The 22327-nt window shown below is 47.5% G+C and overlaps 1 protein-coding gene across 4 annotated transcripts in view; it reads left to right on the top strand.

The window, feature by feature from the left end:
* COL14A1 (collagen type XIV alpha 1 chain) overlaps positions 1–22327 on the top strand; it is a 144791-nt gene that overhangs the window by 101454 nt on the left and 21010 nt on the right. For all 4 annotated transcript variants that reach the window (XM_077932746.1, XM_077932748.1, XM_028736227.2 and 1 more), the window contains 9 exons: positions 273–326; positions 888–983; positions 1628–1681; positions 1815–1868; positions 7179–7232; positions 8658–8729; positions 9322–9357; positions 9719–9785; positions 10884–11072. In XM_077932746.1, the coding sequence (XP_077788872.1) occupies positions 273–326; positions 888–983; positions 1628–1681; positions 1815–1868; positions 7179–7232; positions 8658–8729; positions 9322–9357; positions 9719–9785; positions 10884–11072 (676 nt within the window). The remainder of the gene's footprint in view (positions 1–272; positions 327–887; positions 984–1627; positions 1682–1814; positions 1869–7178; positions 7233–8657; positions 8730–9321; positions 9358–9718; positions 9786–10883; positions 11073–22327) is intronic.

Genomic DNA, 22327 nt, shown 5'->3' with positions numbered 1-22327 from the left:
ATGAAGAACCAAGAGAGAAGTAACAGCATGCACTGGGGGGCCTGCACATTTGCTGAAAGGCAACAAATCCTAAAAGCAGGACAGCCTGTTGAGGATGGTGAAGATTCAGTAGCCATGGGATGCTGAGGGTCAACTGAAAGGCAAAACAGAAAGTGAATGGGATGGAGTTTCCTGGAGGAAGGCATGGCTTTAACCTGAACAGGAGCCCACCTATTTCGAGGAAATTATGTGCAGCAACTTGGTTTTCTCCTAACTCTAAATGTGTTTTGCAGGGTGGTCCAGGACTCCGAGGTCCAAAAGGTAACCGAGGCGACCTTGGCCCAAAGGTAATTTGTCGTGTTGCTTCTTCTGTTGCTTCGTCTTTAAAGGGTTTGTGATTGCATAGTAAAAAAATTGATTTGAATATTCTGTAGGTATAATCCTGGTCCATAGGGATTTTGCCCTTGACGCAAGGGATACTTGTGACTTGTACCTGCTCTCTTTTCCCCTGCATTTCCTCGACCACAGATGCTATTTGCAGAAACTTTCATTGTCTGTTACGGTGATGAGAGGAAGAGCCTCTAATAACTGTATGGATTTCTACAGAAAAATGTAGAATTGCATTCATCGGAATATTTTTTATGAATGTAGAATTTATGAATGTAGAATTACATTCATTGGAATTACATATCCATTGGAATATTTTTCATTTAGGAGCAGATCTACATGCAGTAAATGTTTTGCTTGACCCAACCAGGCCTTTGCGGAGAACTTTCTTAGATCTCCTCAGTTGGGTTAATTAATGTGTCACTTTAGTTTAGTTTGGAGGGAGCTGGAGGCTTTCTAGTCAGAGTAGATGGCTGTTCCTCTAATAGAAATTCATGATATGAGGACCTTTTTTGTTCCAGGGACCAGATGGACCTCGTGGTGAAATTGGAGCTCCTGGTCCTCAGGGGCCTCCTGGACCCCAAGGACCAAGTGGGCACTCCATCCAAGGACCTCCGGTAGGTTCTGAACAGTTGACAGCCCGGTCTTATTTGCACCATAGCAGTTAGAGTTGCCGGGTTTTGCAAAACAGTGCAATGCTTGAGCTGCAAAAAAGCAGCGCTAGAATCACAAGGTGCTCCCAGAAGACAGGGGTGGGGTCTGTCCTATGGGGGCAATATTTGACCAAAACCGAGAAGATCCAGGTGACTTTTGTTACACAGTTCAAGCCCTGGTTGAAGGCAGATTTGGGATCTTGTTTAGTGTCCTCTGATTCGAAAGTCTTTCAAAGTCTTCCCAAATCTTTAGCAAAAAAAAAAGGAGCAGAATTATCCCTTATAAGGCTGTCAGTACACACTGTGCCTTTAAAGCACATTCGAAGCACTTTTTTTATTCATGTTTTTGATCCAGAAAAACTCAACTCCAATTGATTTCAGTGGGAGAATTAAGAGCTTGCTTTACTCATGAAATCAGTAGAATCTAAAACTTTGGTTAGACCGTGCCTCGTGTTTGTAGCTCACCTTTGCTCCCCCCCCCCTTTCTTCTTCCCCAGAAATAATTCTGTAGTTCACAGTTTTGTACCTCTGTGTTGATGAAAGAAATGGGATAACTGGACAAACAGTGTGCCACTGGTATGATTAACTCTGTGGTCATTTATCAACAGGGAACAACTGGTGAAAAAGGAGAAATTGGAGAAATGGGCCGCCCTGGCCTACAGGTTTGTATGACTCTGCTTCCCAGCTCTCAAACTGCTGGAAATGCCTGTTCACGAGACTCCGTTTGTCTCGTTGTAATTACAAGCAGCGGGTAAGTGTTGATGTATCTTTTGAAATGTGTTATCTTTCATGCAGGGGGTCCCAGGAGCATCCGGATCCCCAGGACGAGATGGAAGCCAAGGCCAAAGGGTAAGACTGGACTTCTTCTCCTTCCTCTGGGTCGTCCTTTCTAAGTTAATGTTCCAACCCCAGGACTTCTGTGAGTCAGTTTAGTGCATGTGACATTGGCTGCTTCTCAAGAAATCCTGGCGAGGGAAGCTTTGGCCTGTGGCTCCTTTTTTTATTCCTTTCTGGACTAGCTGTACACTGACCGTAGGTTTGCATAGCAACGGGAACTGACACAAACTCCAGCTACATTTAAGTGCCTGAAATTCATCTAAGCGGTCTCCTATGTTTTCTTCTGTGTGTTGCCTTTCGTCTTATAATATCTGCAGAATAATTATAATACGATACGGTACGGTACGGTACAATACAATACAATACAATACAATACAATACAATACAATATTATTATTACTTATACCCCTCCCATCTGGCTGGGTTTTCCCAGCCACTCTGGGCAGCTTCCAACGAAATATTAAAAATACAATAAAACATTAGACATTAAAAACTTCCCTAAAGAGGGCTGCCTTCAGTTGTCTTTTAAAAGTAAAATAGTTGTTTATTTCCTTCACATCTGATGGGAGGGCGTTCCACAGGGCGGGCGCCACTACCGAGAAGGCCCTCTGCCTGGTTCCCTGCAACCTCACTTCTTGCAGTGAGGGAACTTCCAGAAGGCCCTTGGAGCCGGACCTCAGTGTCCGGGCTGAATGATGGGGGTGGAGATGCTCCTTCAGGTACACCGGGCCGATGCCGTTTAGGGCTTTCAAGGTTAGCACCAACACTTTGAATTGTGCTCGGAAACGTACTGGGAGCCAATGTAGGTCTTTCAGGACTGGTGTTATATGATTTCGGCAGCCACTCCCAGTCATTAGTCTAGCTGCTTCATTCTGGATTAGTTGTAGTTTCCGGGCCACCTTCAAAGGTAGCCCCACGTAGAGCGCATTGCAGTAGATTATTTCATTTCAGGTGTGAAATATGGAACAGAGAGAGAGAAGGGGGCTCTTCTCAGTGCTCTGCTATATTGCCTAAAGAGCTGTGCCCCGTTCCAGCATGAGCCATTTTGCTGCCTGAAATATAGCTCAGATACCTTCTCCACTTCTGGTTAGCTTTTTCTTTTAAAAAAAACCCACAAACATTTCTGACACCAATATCTACCTTCATTTCTCATAATCACCACACACACCTCATGGCACCGCTTAAAACAATCCCTTACTGTAGGCTCACAGTCGAACAGACATGACACAAAAGGAAAAAGGAATGGGGAGGGAAGAAGAAGAAGAAACAAGCAGTTGCTTCTTCACTGGCTAATGAATGGGGACAGATTCATCTCTCCCTCCCCCCCTTGCTATTATGCAGCCTCTCAGTGGCCCTAAGTCACCTGGGTGGTTGCAGAGACCAGTCTGTGCCTTCCTTCAGCTCAGATAACTGGCAGGAGCAGAGTGTTCAAAACAGATGAAAGGAAGTGGACCCCCATCCAGTGTCAAGTGTAAACCTTGTCATTTCATTACACGTGCATGGCATTGTTTAAATAGCAGAAGCAGCAATGTGAACCCGCTTGAGCGGAAGAGAAACACTACTGCCAACTTGGATGGAAGATTTCTCCAGTTGCCTTTTGCTTTCTGTTTCTTTTGCTTTAATTATTAAGGTTTTAAAACATGCAATCAAATATATGACAAGCAGCAAAAAGATTGTGAATGTTTACTGCTGTTTCCCACCCTGTAATTATACGATCACAGAAATCGCTTTCTGTTGATTTATTTTTCTTTCTTTCTTTTTAATCTCAAGTTTTCTGATTAGTGCTTTCAACAAGGAAGAAGTTATAACACATTCCCCAAGCCAGCCTGCAGAAATAAACAGATCAATTTCATGATGGATTGCACATACAATAAAATATATAGCTGAGGGCAGATTGGATTGCAGTTTTGAGACTGATTCAAGATGGTAAAAGCCAAATTTTTGGTGTGTTTTTTTAATAAAGTAAGAAACCCTTAAGAGGGGTTTTGTCCTTAATTAGATTCAATCCACTGAGGAATATCAAGTCAGAACAGAACCATCAAAAACAATGGGCACAACTAAGAAGTCCCTTAGGGACGCGGGTGGTGCTGTGGGTTAAACCACAGAGCCTAGGGCTTGCCGATCAGAAAGTCAGCGGTTCGAATCCCCATTATGGGCTGAGCTCCCGTTGCTCAGTCCCAGCTCCTGCCAACCTAGCAGTTCGAAAGCATGCCAAGTAGATAAATAGGTACCACTCCGGCGGGAAGGTAAACAGCGTTTCTGTGCGCTGCTCTGGTTTTGCCAGAAGCATGCTGGCCACATGACCCAGAAAAACTGTCTGAGGAAGTGGACAAACGCTGGCTCCCTCTGCCTGTAAAGCGAGATGAGCGCTGCAACCCCAGAGTCGTTCATGACTGGACTTAATTGTCAGGGGTCCCTTTACCTTTAAGAAGTCCCTTGATTTCAGAGGTATGACTCTTGCGTTTGCTTAACCATATCGGGTAACAGGATTAAATAAGACCACCTTCCAAACTCACATTAAGGTAATTATTCTAAGCAGAGAAATATGGAAAGAAGTTCTGTTTAAACCAATGGTACCAATTTTATGAGATTTTTTTTTAAGAGCAGGACTGCAGGGCTGTTCAAAACAATCAGCTCTTAGACTACACCTAGAAGCAGATCTTGGGCTCCTGCAATTCCCTCTTGCTCTTTCTCTGCTCCTTCATTTCAGCATCACAAAAAAAACCCCTCTGCAGTCCTCAAACCTCTCAACTTATATATGCCCTACTGAACCTCCTCTGGAATTAAGCTTTTAAACCACGAAGAATAAGCAAGGGGAATTCTGGCATCTGTTACTTATGAGAGAGGTGGTAATAGAGATCTATTCCCTAAGCCTCTCTTTGCTTAATCCCTTTCTTGCCACATGCAGTTATTGTAGCGGGCCTTTCGCTGCATTCAGGCACTGCGAAGCGAGTCTGTCAGCTCAGTAGACAATGCCACTGCTGTGAATGAGGGGTGTGTGCCTGTGTTTGTGTGTGTGTGTGTTTCTGGACAGCAGATGCTGTCCAAGATTGACTTGGCAGCGGTCGCACCACGTTAGTTTCGTTTAGTCAAGAATTTCTGTGCCTTGCTCCAAGAACAGCACTGAGCGAGTTCCTACGCCTGGATTTGGGTCTTTTACCAGAAATACTGTGTCGACGCAGCCACGCTGAGTGGCAGCTGATACGGTCCTGAGCCCACACTGGAACTTTTCATCTCCTTCGTTGCTCCAACGCGTTGGCTGGGACTCCCGGCATTTGCAACCACCGTTTGCGTTTATTTAAAGAAAAAGATGGAATACAAAGGAGAGGGTAGGAGAAGCACAGATGGAGGCTGGCGGGCCAACCAAAACATATTTTTAAAAATTCAAAGTGGGCCTTGTTGCAGATTTGGTTGGATCCCAGGTCTGAAAAAGCTGGAGGCTACTGCTTGCTTCAAGGAACGGTATCCAAATAGATCGCATCACTGGCGAAAGAAATAGAAAGGAACGCTCTCTTCTCCCCACAAATGGGAGACATACCAGAGGTCAGAGTGCAGAATCCAACAGATCCGAATGCATTCTAATGGAGATGTTGAAAGAATCTGAGCCAGGAAAGAGGTCTGGCTGGAAGAAAACAAATCTGGTGGAAACTGATGGGTGGGAAGGGGTTAAAAATATCTTGCAACGTCTTCTTCCCTGCAGATTTCCTCCCATCTGCACAGGCAGGGTTGCCAGCAAATACAGGACTGGGAATCCCCATTTTGCTGCTTACGGTCCAATTTTGATCTTAGAATCTAACACCCCCCCCAAAAAAAAATTTCATAAATGGGAATGAAGTATTGTGCTGCTACAGCTGGTTTGAGGCTAATGCAAGTATAGCATTAAGGGGAAAGAACAGAATTTCTTTTATTTTCTAACATCTGAAAAGTCCCATATTTCCCACTAATTCACAGATCTAGCGCGGTGGTGCAGTCACCCAATATAAACGCATTCCCCTTCCTTCTCTGCAGTCTGCATTTCTGGTTTAAGATGTATACCTGCCGTTTGATAATCCGGTAAACAACATTTCGTAGCAGCTTCTGAAAGTTTCTAAAGGCTGGCATGTATCTCTTGTTGGAGGGACTGCAGAAGCATTGCTGCTCCCCCAACTTCAAAGACCCGTTTTCACACCTAACAAAATACAGTAGGAGGAAATTCGTCAACGGCCAAAAGATACAGAAACAGTGCCAAAGTAAATATGCCCGGGAGGTTTGCATGGATATATTATTTAGCAGCTAAACAAGAGAAAGCAGCAAAACCTGAAAATGTATCATGTGGTATGATTTTAAAACGAAAGCTAGAAAGAAACTCAGGTAGAAGCATATCTTTTCACTCTCGTTTGAAGAAGAATTGGCAGAAAAGTTTATTCACCCAGTCTTCAAAGAACCGAAGGTGGCACTGTGGTTTGCAAGCACCAACAGGTAAAGGGACAAACAGATTCCTAACTTACTTCATTGCCTCTGAACTTTGGCTGCCCAGATCACATCAGTGTTGTATGTTGCCCACGTGCAAATCCCTAGTTCTTTTGGTGTTTTCTTGGACCTTGGGGAATTCCAGACAGTTGCTATTTTCAGGCAGAATTCCTTCGAAAACAGGCACAATACCAGGTTGCACAATTCAAGTTGATTATACAACAAACCTGCTTCTCCCCCCCCCCCAAAAAAAAACCCCACAGGCTTTTGGTGACAAAGAAAGCAACGGGGAAAGGGCAGGATAAACAATTGCTTGATGCAACATCAGATACAGTCATACCTCAGGTTGAATGTGCTTCAGGATAAGCGCGTTCGAGTTGCGCTCCACGGCAACCTGGAAGTAACGGAGCACATTACTTCCAAGTTTCGCTGCTTGCGCATGTGCAGATGCTCAAAATGACGGCACGCGCATGCACAGAAGCGACGAAAAGCGATGCGCGCAGACATGCCATTGCTGGTTACGTTTGCTTCTAGATGTGAATGGGGCTCCGGAACGGATCTAGAGGTACCACTGTATAACCTCCCCGCAAACTGATCAGAACAAACGCTCAGTAAAAGCCAACATCATCTAACCGCCCTGAAAAGTTTGCAGAAACGAATCAGGTTTAATGCTTAAAAAACTGACCGTGCGAATGGATTGGTTTTGTGCTTGTCCTGAACATCCTGTAGAGAACATCAAGAGTTCTGTGGAGTCTGGGATTGTGGCCTTCCTTGTCTAATGAACAATACTGTTATAGTCTATGGGAAATTGGTCCTGTGTCTTATACAGGATAAAAAGCAATGCTCTAATTTATGTACTTGCCTCTGATCTAGGGCCTGCCAGGCAAAGACGGACCCACTGGCCCTCAAGGGCCACCAGGGCCTGTGGTAAGTAAGAATACACCAAATTCTAGGTAACATGGATTGAGTATTTGATACGGTAGGAAGTACATGTTTATTTAACTATGTAAAGGTATCTACGAAGGGACGTGGGTGACGCTGTGGTCTAAACCATAGAGCCTAGGGTTTGCTGATCAGAAGGTCGGTGGTTCGAATCCCTGCGACGGGGTGAGCTCCTGTTGCTCGGTCCCTGCTCCTGCCAACCTAGTACAGTGGTGCCTTGCAAGATGAAAAGAATCCATTCCGCGAGTCTCTTCGTCTTGCGGTTTTTTCATCTTGCAAAGCAAGCCCATTAGCGGCTTAGCGCTATTAGCGGCTTAGCGGATCAGCTGATAAGCGGCTTAGCGGCTTAGCGGATCAGCTGATAAGCGGCTTAGAGGCTTGGGGAAAAGGGGGGGGAGGAAAAAAACCCTGCAGGAACTCGCAAGACATTTTCGGCTTGCGAAGCAAGCCCATAGGAAATTCGTTTTGCGAAGTACCTCCAAAACGGAAAACCCTTTCGTCTAGCGGGTTTTCCGTCTTGCGAGGCATTCGTCTTGCGGGGCACCACTGTAGTTCGAAAGCACGTCAAAGGGCAAGTAGATAAATAGGTACCGCTTCAGCGGGAAGGTAAACGGCTCTTCCATGCACTGCTCTGGTTCGCCAGAAGCGGCTTAATCATGCTGGCCACATGACCTGGAAGCTGTCTGTGGACAAACGCTGGATCCCTCAGCCTACAGAGTGAGATGAGCGCGCAACCCCAGAGTCGTCCACGACTGGACCTAACGGTCAGGGGTACCTTTACCTTTTAAAGGTATCTACAGCATGGTATGTGCTAGCTAAACACCAGAGCATACAGCTGTTTGGTGTTTTGAGGGTATAGGGAAGCCTCCATGAATAAACGACTTTGGGGTTGTGCATAGTCCTGTTGATGTTCCAACTTGTGTCAAACTTAAATTTAGGCTGCAGCTCACCATCTTCTGCAGAGGTGGTTAGGCATATTCTCAAGACATATTGAGTGCACCCTCAGTTCTGGGGTCAGAAAATGCCAACTAGGAAACTTAAACGCAACACAACTTTAATACCATCCAATTTTGGGGGACTCAAAATTGGGGTGCATGTCTTCTGGAATGTGCTTCCGGGCGTGACGCATGCCAAAAAAAGTGCTGGGCGTGGCAAGATCTTCTGTGGCATCCCAAAATATGCATTTTTTAACGCAGGACCATGGCCCCCCAAAAGCACTTTTTTCAGGGCAAGAGCGCAGCGTGAGAGCATGTGAGATTACAACACCCAAGATGGCAGCTGTAATCTTGCTCAAAAAAAGGGATGTCCTGGTTTTTCCCCCCAGGGCCCTTGGCAGGTATGAACTTTATCTGTATGGGACTATATGGTTCAATTGATATATGGATGTCTTGTCTTGTTCTCTCTGTGCAGGGAATACCTGGTGCTCCAGGTGTACCAGGAGTCACCGGCAATATTGGGCCACAAGGCGATGCTGGAGCACCTGTAAGTAGTCGAACACTTTACTGAATGTATCACTATGGCCATCCTTTTTGAGATATTTACCACAAGTTCAGTACACAGGATAAGCTCTACCTTAGGATTCACAACAGTGCATATTACAACTTCCCTCCAGGGCCTAGGTGGTGTCAGGAGCAGGTCAGCAATAAATCACACGGAGTAAGTGAAGTTAACCCTTTATTAGAAGAAACAAGAGCTGCTCAGTGATGCCAGGCCTTATGAGCACAGCAACTCTTCCCAGTAGATCTGGCCCTCAAAATGTCACCTAGGAAGGAATGTGGCCCTTAGGCTGGGGGAAAAAAAACCCTTCCTTGATCAAGGGAACTAAACATCTGCATGGACACATTGCAGCTTCTCACAATGATACCATACTAGCCCTTCACCTGCCAAACTCTGAAGCTGTGTTTGAAATATGCAGTGAGATACGATTCGATCCCATTGTCATAACTACTCCTATAATATGGTTCAGGCCCACTGACCTGCAGTCGCTACATTAAAAAACAACCCTATTAATCACAGAAGCAGAAGAAAGGGCACACACACAAATTAATTTTTATTCTTTTTTGTTCCCCCGCAGGGACTTCCTGGACCAAAAGGCGAGAGGGGTGAACGTGTAAGTGCACTGTAAATACAGAACTGTACAGAGAACACAACAGGCATATGAATTACTGTGATTTTTAATTCTTTAAAAAAGCTATTTGTTTGCCTATTATATTTACAGCTCACCTTTTATCCAAGGAGCTGGAGGTATGTCCTGAGAAGCTCAGTGGGACTTACTTCTAAGTGGACATTGCATAGGATTGTACTGTTGAAAGCCAAAGGTTACCATGGCAAACTTTGTGCAAACAAATCAGGACAAAGGCTCAATTAACTGTTAATCTGGAATCATAGAATTGTAGACTTGGAAGGGTCTAAAGGTCATCTAAGGGAGCTAACAGGTATTAACATGTTATTACAATGTTCTTATCACACAGGGAGACCTCCAGTCCCAAGCCATGGTACGGGCAGTAGCCCGTCAAGTATGTGAACAGCTTATCCAAGGTGGGTAAAAAGAATTTCCATGTCACAGTTCTAAAACACAGTTGTGGAAGTTGTGATCAAACAACCCACCAGCCCAATTATGGTGGCTGTCAAAATAATGCTTCATTGGGACCTGTCAGGGAACTGCCATCGGCTCAGAGGCGAGAAGTGGAAGGGCAGCTGGATTACAGAGAGCCTCCAAAGATCGTGGGAAGCAGCACGTCCTCAGCGGAGGAGGGAAGCCCCGCCTCTAGTGGGGAAGAGCTGCAGGGCTCAGAGGATGCAAGAAAAAGCCAAGACACAGTGCATGAGCAAAGCGGGGGGGGGGGGGGAGAGGGAGGCCCTCCCTTTACCCAAGCCTTCCCTGCGCAGTAGGTTTTCGCCCAGAGAGGGGAGGCGTCGGCTGGGGGTCAAGAGACTACTCTGCTGGGGAAAGTTTAAGGACCGCCCACTCTCAGATTCTGCTAGTGACTGAGCAAGACATGGAATAGAGGCGTTCTGCATTGTAAATGTTTTTGCACCAATAATAAAGCCTTTGAAAAGACCAGTGAGGGATCTTGCCTGTTCGCTCTTGAGCAACCACACCAATAGGCATAACAGGGCCAGTTGTTGAAGGGCAAGTTTTAAGGATATGTCTGTCACGGTCTGGTTCACGGGCGATCAAAGTCCCGGCAGGGAACGTCAGGACTGGGGGCAAGATGGTGGGGTGGGAGCAGGAATGGGGGTCCAGAAGCCAGGAAGCCGAAGATCAGAGAGCCGGGAGTCAAGAAGCCAAGGGTCTGAGGGTCAGGAAGCAAGGAGTTACAAAGCCAGGGTCCAAGGATCAAGAAACAAGAAGTCAAGGGTCCAAGCATCAAGAAGCAGGGAGTCAAGAAGCCGAGGATCAGGAAGCAAGAAGCCAAACGCAGCAAGGAAAGAAGCATGTTGCTGTGGCAAAGAGCCGAAGGGAAATGCTGACCTTATATCCCTTCCCAGCTCTTGCCACCAGGTGCTGTGAGTTACCAATTGGCCTCACCTTGCCTCTTCAGAACAAACTTAGGAAGGCCCCAGTTCTGCAAAGTCCTATTGGTCACAGGGCCTGGCTCCTACACGCACTCCTGACACTGCCTTTCTTTGCAGGTCACCTGGCCAGGTATAACTCCATCTTAAATCAAATCCCAAGCCAGTCTGTCTCAACACGAACTGTCCCTGGACCCCCCGGTGAACCAGGGAGGCAAGGGTTACCTGGACCTCAAGGAGAACAAGGATCTTCGGGGAGGCCAGGATTTCCAGGCAGTCCTGGCCAGCCTGGAAGACCTGGCGAAAGAGGTGAGTTGTGAAGATGGAGATTTATAAAACTGGAGCTTGCATGAAGGGCACCAAACACAATAAACTTATGCCTGACATCAGAGGGAACATGAAAAGTGGGAGAGATATAAATAGCTTTTGGTTCCTGGATAGCATTGAGTGTGATTAAAAAAAAATAATGCTGAATTTTTCCAAAATTAATCTCTGAGCAACACTATTAAGATTTTCTTTTCGGGAACTGGCCTTTCAGAAAGAGTATTTCATGCCAAGTATAATTCTGTATAAAGCATTTGTGAAAATGGGGTCAAATTGCTTGATAACTGCCTATCAAACCTTCCTTTTTACATGGCATTGGGTGAATAGGTGTGTATGTGTGTATAATCTTAACCATGTCTACTCAGAAGTAAGTCGAATTGAATTTAGTGGGGCTTAGTCCGAGGAAAGTAGGGTTAGGATTGTAGCCTAGGGGTTGCATTCAACTAAGTCGTGCTTAGAGTAGACCCTCTGAAGGCAGTTTCTGTCAGGAGTTCAGCCTACACTCCAGTAGGACCCTGGCAGAGACACATGCCCGACTGGCATGTTCTCTCCCTCCTGGTTGATCGTTCGGGAGCTTCATAAACTTTCTTCAGCCCGAACATCACAGCGACCGATGCCAACCGACAGTGGCAGACTTAGGGATCCACAGAGTCTTCGCAGCGTTGCATGACAGACCTCAGCAACTCAGCATTTTTGCTAATCTACTTTATTTACATATAAACACACACGGAGCACTGCAACATGGCTCCCTCCCTCTCTAGCATCAGACAACAAAGAGAAAAAGAACAAAGGACAATAGTCCCACTTCACGGAATACAGTAACCCAAACATCCTGTCTCCGTCACTTCCCACTTTGTGGAGTCAAAACATATACCGTCATGTGAAAGACAAAAATCCCATGACTGCAATCGTGGAGCAGGAATTCTAACAGTATCTGCATGTGCTGTAGAGGGAAGTGAGGGACTGATGGGGCTCACCCACCTGGGGAGATAGCCCAGCTAGGAGAAGGAAAGCTCTAATCCTAAAGCTCCGCTGCCTTGCAGGGTATCTTCAGGAGAAGACAGGGCTAAGGAGCAAACCCTACGCAAATCTGGACTGAAGTCCCTAAAACGGTTGGATGGCGCCTCATATGGCTCCTTCCAGCAACTCCTGCAGCCAAACTGGTATTGCTCTGTTTTCCTTTGGACCACATCAGTGAGGCCAAGAGGTCTTGTCATCTGGGCAGCCCAGGACCTCCAGACTCACTTCCCAGGCTTGTGTCCTGCAGAGGTCACTTCAGTGCTGCTAATGCAGCAGTTGGACTTCAGAGACACACTCCATTATCTCTTGAGACAGATGCATGCCAATAAATGAATGAATGAATGAATGAATGCCAATAAATTTATCCCTGATGGGACTGAAGATGTCTTACAGATACAAACAGGAACCGGTAAAAACACAGAAAAACAATACATAAAAAATAATTAAACATTGATAGAATTAAAACAATAGACATATATAAAAACCATACAGATAATTACCATAAAAACAGCATGGCACCAACTCTTTCATTAAAAGCAGTCAGTTCCCCAGAGCCAGTTGGAATAAGAAAGTTCTTCATCTGCTGGTGGAAGGACAATGAAGAAGGAGCCAGTCTAGCTTTTCTAGGGTGTGAGTTCCAAAGCCTGGGAGCAGCAACCAAGAAGGCCCTGTTCAAGGATGTTCCTTATGCAATGGGGTTTTTCCCCTTGCCCCATAGGAGGGGGGGATTCCACCTGGCATGCCCAAATGCTTCCTACGATGGAACGATCAATTTAGCACAATGTTGAATTTCTCCCAAATACAACAAAGGGTCTTGGAGCACTCTAAAGACCAGCAAATTTAAACTAGCACATACTTTTGCAGACTAGAGTCCATTTCATCAGCAGCATCAGAAAGCTTATGCCATTATAAAACATTAAGGTGCCCCAAAAGACTCTTCTGCTGTTTTCTGCAGCAACAGACTAACACTGCTCTTCCTGTGGAAATAGTTACAGTGGAAAGCCAGTGAACTGTATTTTTCCTTCGCTGGTGCAGTCTTTCCCATATAATTGCATAATTTTTACGGCCTAGTTTCATTTTGTAATTTTAGTAACTACAAATAAAAGTTGAACACCAGTCAGTAGCAGTGAGACTGAACAGGAAGGAACTTGTTTTCCAAACTTTACAGCAGGTGGGTTTTTGTAACTGAGCTAAGGCAGTTTCAGCTGACTACTTCCCATTGATAGTTAAGGGAAGTTGGAGTCTGTGTGTGTTCCCTTTAATATGCCTCCTGAAATTATTGCAGCCCCATTTGTGAATGATGGATCTTATATGGTGAATGATTTCCACCATTCCCCTGGAATGAGGGTGTCTGGGCATGGCAAGGGGGAAGTAACTTGAAGTAACTTGAAGACAGGATCAATCTGTGCTATCCAAAAAAACCGCTTTGTCGAAGGAATGGATTTTGACAGGGAAAGAAGGTATTTCAGGTATAGCTATTTTTCACCGAATTCAAAATTGCAGTACAATAAAAATGCAAGGTAAGAAATAAAAGAAAATACAGTGGTACCTTGGGTTACATACACTTCAGGTTACATACGCTTCAGGTTACAGACTCTGCTAACCCAGAAATAATGCTTCAGGTTAAGAACTTTGCTTCAGGATAAGAACAGAAATCGTGCTCTGGCGGCGCGGCGGCAGCAGCAGCAGGAAGCCCCATTAGCTGATGTGGTGCTTCAGGTTAAGAACAGTTTCAGGTTAAGTACAGACCTCCGGAACGAATTAAGTACTTAACCCGAGGTACCACTGTACAGTTAAAAATCTATGTGAATATTTCTCAATTCCCAAACCTTTGTCGGCATATAGACAAGATTCCAGGAAGGTTCAGTACAGTAAAATCACTCAGGAAAATCTGCATCTAACAATTAAGATAATGTATAAAGGTAAAGATAAAGGTAAAGGGACCCCTGACCATTAGGTCCAGTCGCGGACAACTCTGGGGTTGCGGTGCTCATTTCGCTTTACTGGCCGAGGGAGCCAGCGTACAGCTTCCGGGTTATGTGGCCAGCATGACTAAGCTGCTTCTGGCAAACCAGAGCAGTGCATGGAAACGCCGTTTACCTTCCCGCCGGAGCGGTACCTATTTATCTACTTGCACTTTGACGTGCTATCATACTGCTAGGTTGGCAGGAGCAGGGACCAAACAATGGGAGCTCACCCCGTCGCGGGGATTTGAACCGCCGACCTTCTGATCAGCAAGCCCTAGGCTCTGTGGTTTAACCCACAGCGCCACCTGCGCCCAAAGATAATGTATAACATCCACTTAATCCTCATTGCGTGTTGCAGAAATCGGGCAGCTATCTCCATCTTAACCCCGTGCCAAGTAGACCTAAGGAAGGCTGCCTTAAGGAATGCCACTCCCTGCTAAGAACCACCTGATTAATGAGCTTAGATGGAATTGTCTGAATCAAGCGGCAGTGCAAAAGAACATGCACAACTGATTCTATATGTCAAGTTTCCTCAACCTCGGCCTTCCAGATGTTTTTGGCCTACAACTCCCATGATCCCTAGCTAGCAGGACCAGTGGTCAGGGATGATGGGAATTGTAGTCTCAAAACATCTGGAGGGCCAAGGTTGAGGAAGCCTGCTATATGTCTTTGTCCAGAGAGGCGTCGTCTCTCTGCGAGTGGTATTTTCTGGAATCTCCCCTGTAGCAATGCCAAAGGTAGCACATTCAGTCTCACTTGTATGCCCTGCTTTGATTCAGGTTGGGAGAGATAAGTTGCTGTTGGGAATCCACATCGTACCATCCCCAGACTTGCACAGACACTGTCCCTGATTTGGCGACTAAGTTCTTGAAATTCGTTACCTAACAATCTGTGTTTAATTATCTCTCTCACACACACCCTGCAGTGAATTATCTATGTGAATATTTAAAGTGGCAGATGCGTTGCCTTTCATTTTCAACCAAAAACCCGCAAACACACTGCAGACAACCCAAACGAAAATCGCAGACCGCTAGCAGTCCATGGAGCACATCCCTTCGCCTAGACCAGTGTTTCCCAACCTTTTTTGGGCAAAGGCACACTTGTTTCATGAAAAAAATCTCGAGGCACACCACCATTACAGCCCCGTGACGTCAGCGCGCAGCGTCACGCCGGGAGGGACGCACGAAAGTGTAAGTTTCAAATTTTTCCCCTCCCCCTTGCCTTCCTTCTGTGCCAACCGCCAAAAAGCCAAGAAAAAAGCCAAGACTTTAGGGCAGCAGGTCGACACGGAAGAAGCTCCTACCTAAGGACAGGTGCGACGGCCGTGTCCTCTTCTGCCACACTTGGCAGCCCTGCCTCATGGTCGTGACTCCCACCCTGATTTCTCCCCGCAGGTCGAGCGGCACAGGCAGCCCAATGTGTCCAGCCCAGACACAAGCCCCGCTTCCCCACTCTAGATCCTGAATGCGACCAAGTGCTCTGGACTCCCGAGCAGGGTGGGAAAGAGGATTCGCATCTGGTAGCCTCCGGGCTCCTCGCCTGCTCGAGGGATGGCATTGCAGGCAAGCTGCCGGCCGTCGCCATCGCCGCCCCCTCATGCGAGTGGACCTGCCCGGAGTGGTGGGCCGGGGGAGGCTCGCTCTCTGTGGGGATGTGGCCCGCACGCGCGGCCCTGCTTCCTCCTGCCCAGGGCTGAGCTCCTTACCCGCAATCTCGGTTTCGTGCACGCGGATCCCACTTATTCTGAAGCTCGCGCCACTAGCCGGGGCTCTCACACCGTGCCAGGGCGAGGCGGCACGGCCCACTGACGTCATCGCGGCTCGCCGCCGCCCTCGACTTCCCTGTTCCCTCCCCTCCCTCGGGTCGCCGTGGTTACCGAGGACTGCAAGCTGCTCAGGCGAGCGTGGGGCATTAAGTGGGAGAAGGAAAATTAAAATTAAAACTCGCCTGAAGGCCGCCTCTCCGGATACAGTGGTGCCTCGCAAGACGAAATTAATTCGTTCCGCAAGTCTCTTCGTCTTGCGAGTTTTTCGTCTTGCGATGCACGGTTTCCCATAGGAATGCATTGAAAATCAATTAATGCGTTCCTAGGGAAACCGCCTTCAGACCAGGTCCGGGAACAGTCTGTCCCCCGACCTCTTCTGAAGGCTGGGGGGGGGACAAGGGCCTTTCTTCCCACCCCCAGCATTTTAAAAAACCCCGGGACAGCGGAGGACTTCTCCGCTGTCCGGGGCAATCTTAAAATGCTAGCGGGCGGCATTTTAAAATCGCCCGGGACAGCGGAGGACTTCTCCGCTGTCCGGGGCGATTTAAAAGCCCCTGGGAAGGCAGGCAGGGGGGACAAAGATTTTCGCCCCCCGCCCGCCTTCAGAAGAGGTCCTGGACCTCTTCTGAAGGCCGGCGGGGGTCAAAAGTCTTTGCTCCCCCCTGCCTGCCTTCCTGGGAGAGCGGAGAAAGGCAGTGCGTTTCTCCGCTCTCCTGGGAAGGCAGGCAGGGGTGAAAGTCTTTGCTCCCCCCCCCCCGCCTGCCTTCAAAAGCCGTCGGGGAAAGCGGAGAAACGCGCTGCCTTTCTCCGCTCTCCCGGGAAGGCAGGCAGGGGGGAGCAAAGACTTTTGCCCCCCGCCGGCTTTCAGAAGAGGTCCTGGACCTCTTCTGAAGGCGGGCGGGGGCGAAAGCCTTTGCTCCCCCCTGCCTGCCTTCCCGGGAGAGCAGAGAAAGGCAGCGCGTTTCTCCGCTGTCCCGGATGGCTTTTGAAGGCAGGCAGGGGGGAGCAAGGACTTTCGCCCCCCGCCCACCTTCAGAAGAGGTCCTTGACCTCTTCTGAAGGCGGGCGGGGGCGAAAGCCTTTGCTCCCCCCTGCCTGCCTTCCCGGGAGGGCGGAGAAAGGCAGCGCGTTTCTCCGCTGTCCCGGACGGCTTTTGAAGGCAGGCTTTTGAAAGCCATCCGGGACAGCGGAGAAACCCAGCGCGCCCTTCCCGCTGCCCCCCGACTTGGCTGGAAGGCTGGCGGGGGGAGAAGCCTGCTCCTCCCCGTCGCCAGCCCCGCAAACTCGGGGGACAGCGGGAGAGGCGCAGCTCGCCCTTCCCGCTGCCCCCCGACTTGGCTGGAAGGCTGGCGGGGGGAGAAGCCTGCTCCTCCCCATCGCCAGCCCCGCAAACTCGGGGGACAGCGGGAGAGGCGCAGCGCGCCATCCCGCTGTCCCCCGACTTGGCTGGAAGGCTGGCGGGGGGAGAAGCCTGCTCCTCCCCATCGCCAGCCCTGCAAACTCGGGGGACAGCGGGAGAGGCGCAGCGTGCCATCCCGCTGTCTCCCGACATGGTTTGGAGGCTGGCGGAGGGCTTCCTCCTCCCCCAGCCCCGCAAGCTCCCAGAGCGATGCCAAAGCTGCGCGCAGCTTCGGCATGGCTCTGGGTCCCGTTCTGGGGGAGGGGGAAGCTCGGGCTTCCCCCGCCCCAGCCCCACGCCTGGCGGTGGGGGAATAATTTTTTCCCCCTTTATTCCCCCCCCCCGCCAATTTTTCCCGCGGCACACCAGGCAACGTATCGCGGCACACTAGTGTGCCGCGGAACACCGGTTGGGAAACACTGGCCTAGACTCCTCATGATGAGTGGAAATAAATCCTAAGTACCTGTGATTGCATTTGTTCACATAAGAACATAAGACAAGCCTGCTTGATCGGGCTTGTGGCTCATCTAGCCTGGCATCCAGATTTCAGCGGATGCCTGAGAGAAGCTTGCAAGCTGGGCATGAGCGCAACAGCACCCTGCCTGCCTTCAATTTCCACCAACTGGTATTCAGAGGTAGTTCTCCGACAGTGGAGGCAGAACATAGGCATCATGGCGTGAACCTGTCGATAGCCTTGTCCTTCACAAATTTGCCCAATCCTGTTTTAAAGACATCCAAATTGGTTGTCCCCATTGCCTCTTGTGGGAGTGAGTTCCATAATTTATGCATTGCGTGAAGAAGTAGGACTTTTTTTAACTCTCACCTCCCTCCTAATAAGCTCTTTGTGGTGGTTTTGCTTTAGTTGTTTGCTCTGTAATGTGCCAAAAATAACTTATAGGGGCAGCAGTACAGAGGCCACAAAAGCAAGGATGGGTGTGTTTGTGTGGAGGTGGCAATATCCTCAAGGAGTTTAAGCCTGCTGACACTTAACTAGTTTAAGGCTTAAATCCTGCATAAACACACAGCCCTGGGTCTAAGTTACACTATTACAATGCATTGAGAAACAATCTGGAACCTGCAATTGGTCCAAAATTCTTAACCATTCCAACAGAGGCTTGGACTTACTTTTGAGTAAACAGGCATAGGATACTTCTATAGTTTTGCAATCCAATGCACACTTTTCCCGGGAGTAAGCCACATTAAACTCAATGACTGGTATTCAACTGAATTTTACTCAGACCTATTGAAATCATTGGACCCAAATTAGTCGTGCTCATTACTTTCATTGAGTCTCCTTTCAGTAAAATGTGGTTGAAAAATGACCCAGCGGTGCTTATCTTTGAGTAGACATGCAAAGGATTGCACGGTGAGTCTTTTGGGAGCAAATACAACTGACAGAATGATGCTAGTAAGTCCCACAGGGCTCAATGGGACTTACTCCCAGGTAAACATGTGTATAGTATTACAGCCTAAGTGACTTTGAGTGCACAATATGGGGGTTGTATTGCGTGTTATATTCCCTGCACGTGAAAGCCATTTTGCATGCTGTAATGGCAGCTCTTTGGTTATTTCTGTGTGTCAAACATCTTGCTCAGTAGTCATGCTGTTGGCTCTGATGAGGAAACCTTTAAGTGACCTCTGAGACTGCCTCCCACCTAAAAGAAGGAGAAAAAGGAAAGAAAACCAAAGTCTCTGAGGCCATAATTCTAATTACTTCAGTGTAAGAGGAGAAAAGATTTAGGAGGGCGAGCTTGTCAGCCCCGGGTTTCTATGGCGAAGCTGAACAAAGAGTGACATTGTTTGGTGGTATAAGGGAAAAGAGCGTTGAGGTAGGAGGGAAAGGGGAAGTTGGAGACAAGAAAGGGACCGATTCACTGTTAAAGGGGGTGGGCTAAAGAGTTGTGGGATGCTGGAGGAACTGCCTGAAAAGCATAATTATTTGTGCCACTTAAGCAAATGTCTTGGAGTGTGGAGAACTTCATGCAAGGATTAGGCAGATGTACAAGATAAAGGAGGACAAACGATGTTTCGGATTGTAGTAATAATTCGCAAACACGCAACAACAAACTTTATAGCCTTGTCTGTAGTTTGCAGGGAACCTGCCAGGGAATTCTGCAAAGGAGCGATAGTTTGCGATAACGAAAAGAAGAAGAAGAAGGCATGGGATCAAAGTTCCCTCGTTCTCATTATTTCTGTTGCTAAAACAGCTGTCAAAGCAAAAGAGACTTTTTGGCAGGACTTGCTTGGAATTGATATATACGAACATCTTCACCAGCATTAATGGCCATGCTTTCTAATGTCAAAAACTGGTCCCGGGCCAAGGCAGAAGTAGGGCCAACTACATTGCATAGTTCAGAAAGCTGACCTTGGGCTAAAAACTGCTTATGTCAGAGTAGACTTGCAAATACCAGGTGGAAATAAGCACCCTTGAGCTTGTTGCACAGTTTCAGTTCATTTTGGTGGGACTTGCACTGAACCTCCCAGTTGATTGTGCCATTAAGAATATAAGAAGAGCCCTGGTAGATCAGATCAAGGGTTCAGCTAGTCCAATCATCCTCAGGAGCATCCCATCCCCATCATCCAGCCCGGACACTGAGGTCCAGCTCTGAGGGCCTTCTGACGGTTCCCTCCCTGTGAGAAGTGAGGTTACAGGGAACCAGGCAGAGGGCCTTCTCAGTAGTAGCACCCACCCTGTGAAACACCTTCTCATCAGATGTCAAGGAAATAAGCAACTACCTGACTTTTAGAAGACATCTGAAGGCAACCCTGTATCGGGAAATTTTTAATGTCTAATGTTTTACAATTTATGTGCTGTAAGCTGCCCAGAGTAGCTGGGGAAACCCAGCCAGATGGGTGGGGTACAAATAACAATAACAATTATACTGTCAGAGAGGCTAGCCAGACACCTCTGAAAGCCCACAAGCAGGGCTTGAAGACAACACCCCTCTGAATATTGAGTCCCTTTAACTATCAAAACTTGATTTACAGACCTGTCTCTCCATGAATTTGCCTAATCCACCTTGGCACAGCCAGAGTCACTTAGCAGCCATTGCTACAACTTCTGGCAGGCAATCATAAAAGTTAGTTTTATGTTGTGGGGGACATTATTTCCTCTTGAATGTTAAGAAGAGTCTGATGAGTCACACCAAAAGCCCATCTAGTCCAGCACTGAATTCTCCCTGTGGCCAACCAGATACCTATGGAAAGCCAGTAAGCAAGACCAGACTGCATTCTCCCCACTTGTGATTCCTTGCAACTGGCCTACTGGCCTCCAATGGGGTAGCTCAGCCGGTAGGGCACGAGATCAGGGTCGTGGGTTCGAGCCCCACATTGGGCAAAAGATTCCTGTGTTACAGGGGGTGGACTAGATGCCCCTCGTGGTCCCTTCCAACTCTAAAGAAGTCAGATTATCCTCCACCAGGGCCAGGGCCTTTTCAGTGATGGCTCCGACCTTGTGGAATGCTCTGTCCCATGAGACCAGGGCCCTGCAGGATTTAACTTCCTTCCGCAGGGCCTGTAAGACAGAGCTATTCCACCTGGCTTTCAATTTGAACTTAGCCTGATCTTTTATTCTCCTTCCTTCCCTCCCCCTCCCCTTTTTATGAAGATTACCCGCTCTGGGATCCCACAGCTAATTCTCCCCTGGTCTCCTCGCTGGCCCAAATAGGACTAATTTAGCCAGCTAGGTCTGGTGATCATCTAATGTTTATTGGATGGATTTCCCCCCTAAATTGATTTTTGAATTCCGAATTTATTGTTATTCACATTTTATACTGTATTTTATACTGTTTTTTGTTGCATCAATTAAGTGTTTTAAATTTGTTGTTAGCCGCCCTGAGCCCGGTTTTTTGAACCAGGAAGGGCAGGGTATAAATAAAAAATTATTATTATTATTATTATTATTATTATTATTATTATTATTATTTATTATGAGTTGGAGGCAGAACACAGCTATTGTAGCTAGTAGCCACTGAAAGCCTGATCTGCCCTGATTTTTATAGCCGTCAAAGGTGATGGAACAGAACTCCACATTTTGTCTCTCCTGAATCTTTCAACATTCATATTCATTGGATTATCCCAGCTTCTAGTATTCTCCTTTGTGGTTAGCCCTGCCCATAAAGTTGCATTACCTGTGCATGCATGACAGCCACTGGTGACAGGGCCCATGGGGAAGGGGCTTCCTCCAAGCTTGGGTTAAGTGTCCCAATGGACAGGGGACTGTGTATAGTTAGGGTTGCCATATTTCAAACAGACAAAATGTTGTTGAGTTTCATTGGCAAATAGGCAAACAAAAATGAAGTTTTTGAGCAGATATTTTAAAGGAAAATCGCCATAAATGACATTGCTGACAGGGGTTGCCATATGTCTGGATTTTCCTGGACATTTTTAGCTATTTCTACCTGGCCAGGGGACACAGGTGGTGCTGTGGGTTAAACCACAGAGCCTAGGACTTGCTGATCAGAAGGTTGGCGGTTCGAATCCCTGCAACGGGGTGAGCTCCTGTTGCTCGGTCCCTGCTCCTGCCAACCTAGCAGTTCGAAAGCACGTCAAAGTGCAAATAGATAAATAGGTACCGCTCCAGTGGGAAGGGAAACGGCATTTCCGTGTGCTGCTCTGGTTCGCCAGAAGCGGCTGAGTCATGCTGGCCACATGACCTGGAAGCTGTATTCCGGCTCCCTCAGCCAATAAAGCGAGATGAGCGCCGCAACCCCAGAGTCAGTCACGACTGGACCTAATGGTCAGGGGTCCTTTTACCTTTACCTAGCCACTGCTTCTGATTGCAGTATCCTGACTATGTCCGGAAAATTTCGGACGTATGGCAACCCCAGTATAAGTACTGTGTTGTCCTAGCAAAAGGACAGAATCAGGCTGCTAGCTTCACATCCCCCAAGCTGGATTCTTCCTTGTTGTTAAAACTAGATATGATCTCAGCGAGTCTCCTGCCTAAAATTTTATTTAGGCTGTTTGAGAATTTGGAACCCAATGTCCTTTGGGTGGAGGCGGGGGGAGAGAAACAAGCCATAAATAATGTCGAAATAGCTAGGAGATGTTCATTTGCCTGGATATGCATGTTTTGGGCAATCACTCA

Source organism: Podarcis muralis, chromosome 8, assembly GCF_964188315.1.
Source record: "Podarcis muralis chromosome 8, rPodMur119.hap1.1, whole genome shotgun sequence".
Taxonomy (NCBI): Eukaryota; Metazoa; Chordata; class Lepidosauria; order Squamata; family Lacertidae; genus Podarcis; species Podarcis muralis.
The sequence above is the reverse complement of the archived record's forward strand: the minus strand, read 5'-3'. Positions and strand labels throughout refer to the sequence as shown.